Source organism: Bidens hawaiensis, unplaced genomic scaffold, assembly GCF_021521415.1.
Source record: "Bidens hawaiensis isolate Kalapana, Puna unplaced genomic scaffold, B.hawaiensis_p1.1 tig00021053_1, whole genome shotgun sequence".
NCBI classification, from domain to species: Eukaryota; Viridiplantae; Streptophyta; class Magnoliopsida; order Asterales; family Asteraceae; genus Bidens; species Bidens hawaiensis.
The window spans coordinates 285,320-287,884 of record NW_027493262.1 but is presented as its reverse complement, the minus strand read 5'-3'; the positions used below and the strand labels follow the sequence as shown (position 1 = coordinate 287,884).

The following is a 2,565-nucleotide window of genomic DNA, read 5'->3' as shown; positions in this document are numbered from 1 at the left end:
ATGGCAGATAGATTGAAATCGTTATCAAACAAGTTAGATGCGTTTGACACCAACTATATGGAAATTGAAGAGCTGAAACTCAAAATGAAAGAAAAAATGATGGAGGAGATGAGGAGGCGGGAAGAGGAGGCGGCGATGAGAAAAGAATTTAAAATCCTCCAAACTAATATTTACCACTGGCGAAAAGCATAAACGAGCATTGGAGGCGTTGCAAGCTCAAATCGCCAACAAATATGTTTAATTGTGTTTTTTTTTCCTTGTTTTACGTTTTGAATTAAGTAATTTTTATTTATTGTTATTTTTCAAAATGAATGTAACTTTATTTTATTTAGGTTTTAATTTTTGTTATATTAAATTAATTTTAGTTATATTAAATTATTGTAATATACATTTTATTATTTTATTTGAAAAATGAGGAAAGTGGTGAATTGGTGACCATTTCCATAGTATTGTGAAAGATAGTGGAGTGAAGCGTGGTATGATATAGCGCTCACGTGGCACTATAAAGTGGGAAGCAAAATGACTGTGAGGTTTGGATGCCATTATGCCAATGAAAATGTTGACATGGCAGGTGGTGCCGACGGTGAACACCACCCCGCTGAAATCGACATCTTTAGAGATGGAGTTTTGGATGTTAAATTGCCGCTGTTATTGCCAACCAAATATGAGAATTCCAAAAGAAATAATATTTATTTATTCATATCACAGCCATATTTGACTTCTTCAAAGAAGAAGAAAAAAAGCTTTTTATTTCATAACCGTTGTTAAACGGTTGTTTTTTTTTTTTTTGTTTTTTTTCCCATTTTTTTCCAAATAAGATATATTAAAAAAATTACCAAACCATAAATAAACCCCTTCCTTATCCCTTATTTCACGTCAAAAACTTACAAATCTCTCTAAACTAAGGCGAATTTTGTACAATTTTTGTAAGTGTGTCATCAAGATTTTTGGGAACAAATATCTTAGAAAACCCAATTTGAATGACCTTCAACAATTATACGACGCACATGAATCTAAACACGGATTCCCGGAAATGCTTTCTAGCTTGGATTGTGTGCAATGGGAGTTGTTTAATTGTCCAACTGCTTGGAGAGGTCAGTACATGAGAGGTGATCATCGTCATCCAACATTGGCTTTGGAAGTAGTAGCTTTACAAGATCTGTGGATATGGCATGCGTATTTTGGTGTTGCGGGCTCGAATAACGACTTAAATGTTTTGGAATGGTTATCACAATTCATTGACATTGAAAGCGGGGTAGCACCAGATTCTTTTTTTGAGATTGATGGAATAAAATATAAATATAGTTATTTTCTTGTTGATGCTATTTACCATGATTATGCTGTGTTTATAGACTCATTCAAATCCAATCGTTGAAAAACGCAAGGTATTAACAAAAGCTCAAGTGGCAGCGAGAAAGGATATTGAGCGAGCATTTGGTGTGCTTAAAAAATGGCGTATTATAGCTAAACCGGCACGAGCTTGGGAACCAAAAAACCTATTATATTACACAATATGATGATAGAAGAAAAAGGCAAGACAATTTGTACATACATTCAAATGGATAATCAACAACAAGAAGCTAGCGATGAACAAAGAACAATAAACTATCAAAAAATCCGTGACGTGGAAACGCATCATAACCTTAAGTCGGATTTAGTTGATCATATTTACGATCTATCTATGAACTAGTTGTATTTTTTTATTCAAATTAAGTTTACTGGATGTAATTTTAGTTTTTTTATATCCATTTTTTTAATCTTAGTTAAAAAATCAACACAATCCACCCAATTTAATCGACCTACCTAATTATTTTTGGTTAATAGAAAATATTAACACAATTAATTTGATTTCAACCACAATCCACCCATTTAATTTATTCAACCGTTGTACAACGGGATAACTCAAATCTCAAATCCTTTTTTAAAATCAAACACCCTTTTAATAATCAAACACCCTGTAGTCTGTAAACAACAATCATTTCTCAAAAAAAATTACCTATAATGAATCTAAACAACTCACTAACATCCGTTTCGAAACAACGTTTACTGACCGGCGTTTGAGTCGCCTATTGGCTTCAAGTTCCATCATTCCAATGGGCGCAACAACAACGAGCATCTGGAATAACACGGATGCTCGGTGCAAGCGAGTTTCCCGACTCTCAACCGATACCCAACTCTCAACCGATACTCGACTCTCAACCATCTAAAGTTACTAAACGAAAAACCACCAAAAAAAACCAAAAATAAAGATGCACCGGAAGGATCCGGCCCGGCCGTGAGTCAACATTGGACTACATCGGAGGAAGAACCATTAGCCAAAGCGTGGTAAGTTTAATTTTATCCTTATTAATAATTTTTTAAATCTAAACAACGCACAAACATAAATTGTTTGTGTAGGTTATTGGTAACTCGCGAAAACGAACTGCTTTTTACAAAAACGTCACTAAACGGTTACATAAAGTTTAAAACCGTGAAGAATATCGATCTATTCATCAAATGAATGTGAAGTGGGGTGAATTGAGTAGACGAGCTGCTCAATTTACCGGTATCTATACCAACCTTCGC

At 34.2% G+C, this 2,565-nt stretch overlaps 1 protein-coding gene across 1 annotated transcript; it reads left to right on the top strand.

Annotated features, from left to right (window-relative positions):
- The first annotated feature begins 519 nt into the window (after positions 1-519).
- LOC143562723 (uncharacterized) lies at positions 520-1,375 on the top strand. The gene is made up of 2 exons (XM_077050453.1): positions 520-647; positions 967-1,375. Exons 1-2 carry the CDS (start codon positions 520-522, stop codon positions 1,373-1,375), a joined length of 537 nt encoding a protein of 178 aa, XP_076906568.1.
- The last annotated feature ends 1,190 nt before the right edge of the window (positions 1,376-2,565 follow it).

Coding starts and splice junctions, on each gene's coding strand:
- LOC143562723 (XM_077050453.1), top strand. CDS start 520: ATGACTGTGAGGTTTGGATGCCATTATGCCAATGAAAATGTTGACATG. Junction 648..966: donor TTGGATGTTAAATTGCCGCT/GTTATTGCCAAC, acceptor CAAATATCTTAG/AAAACCCAATTTGAATGACC.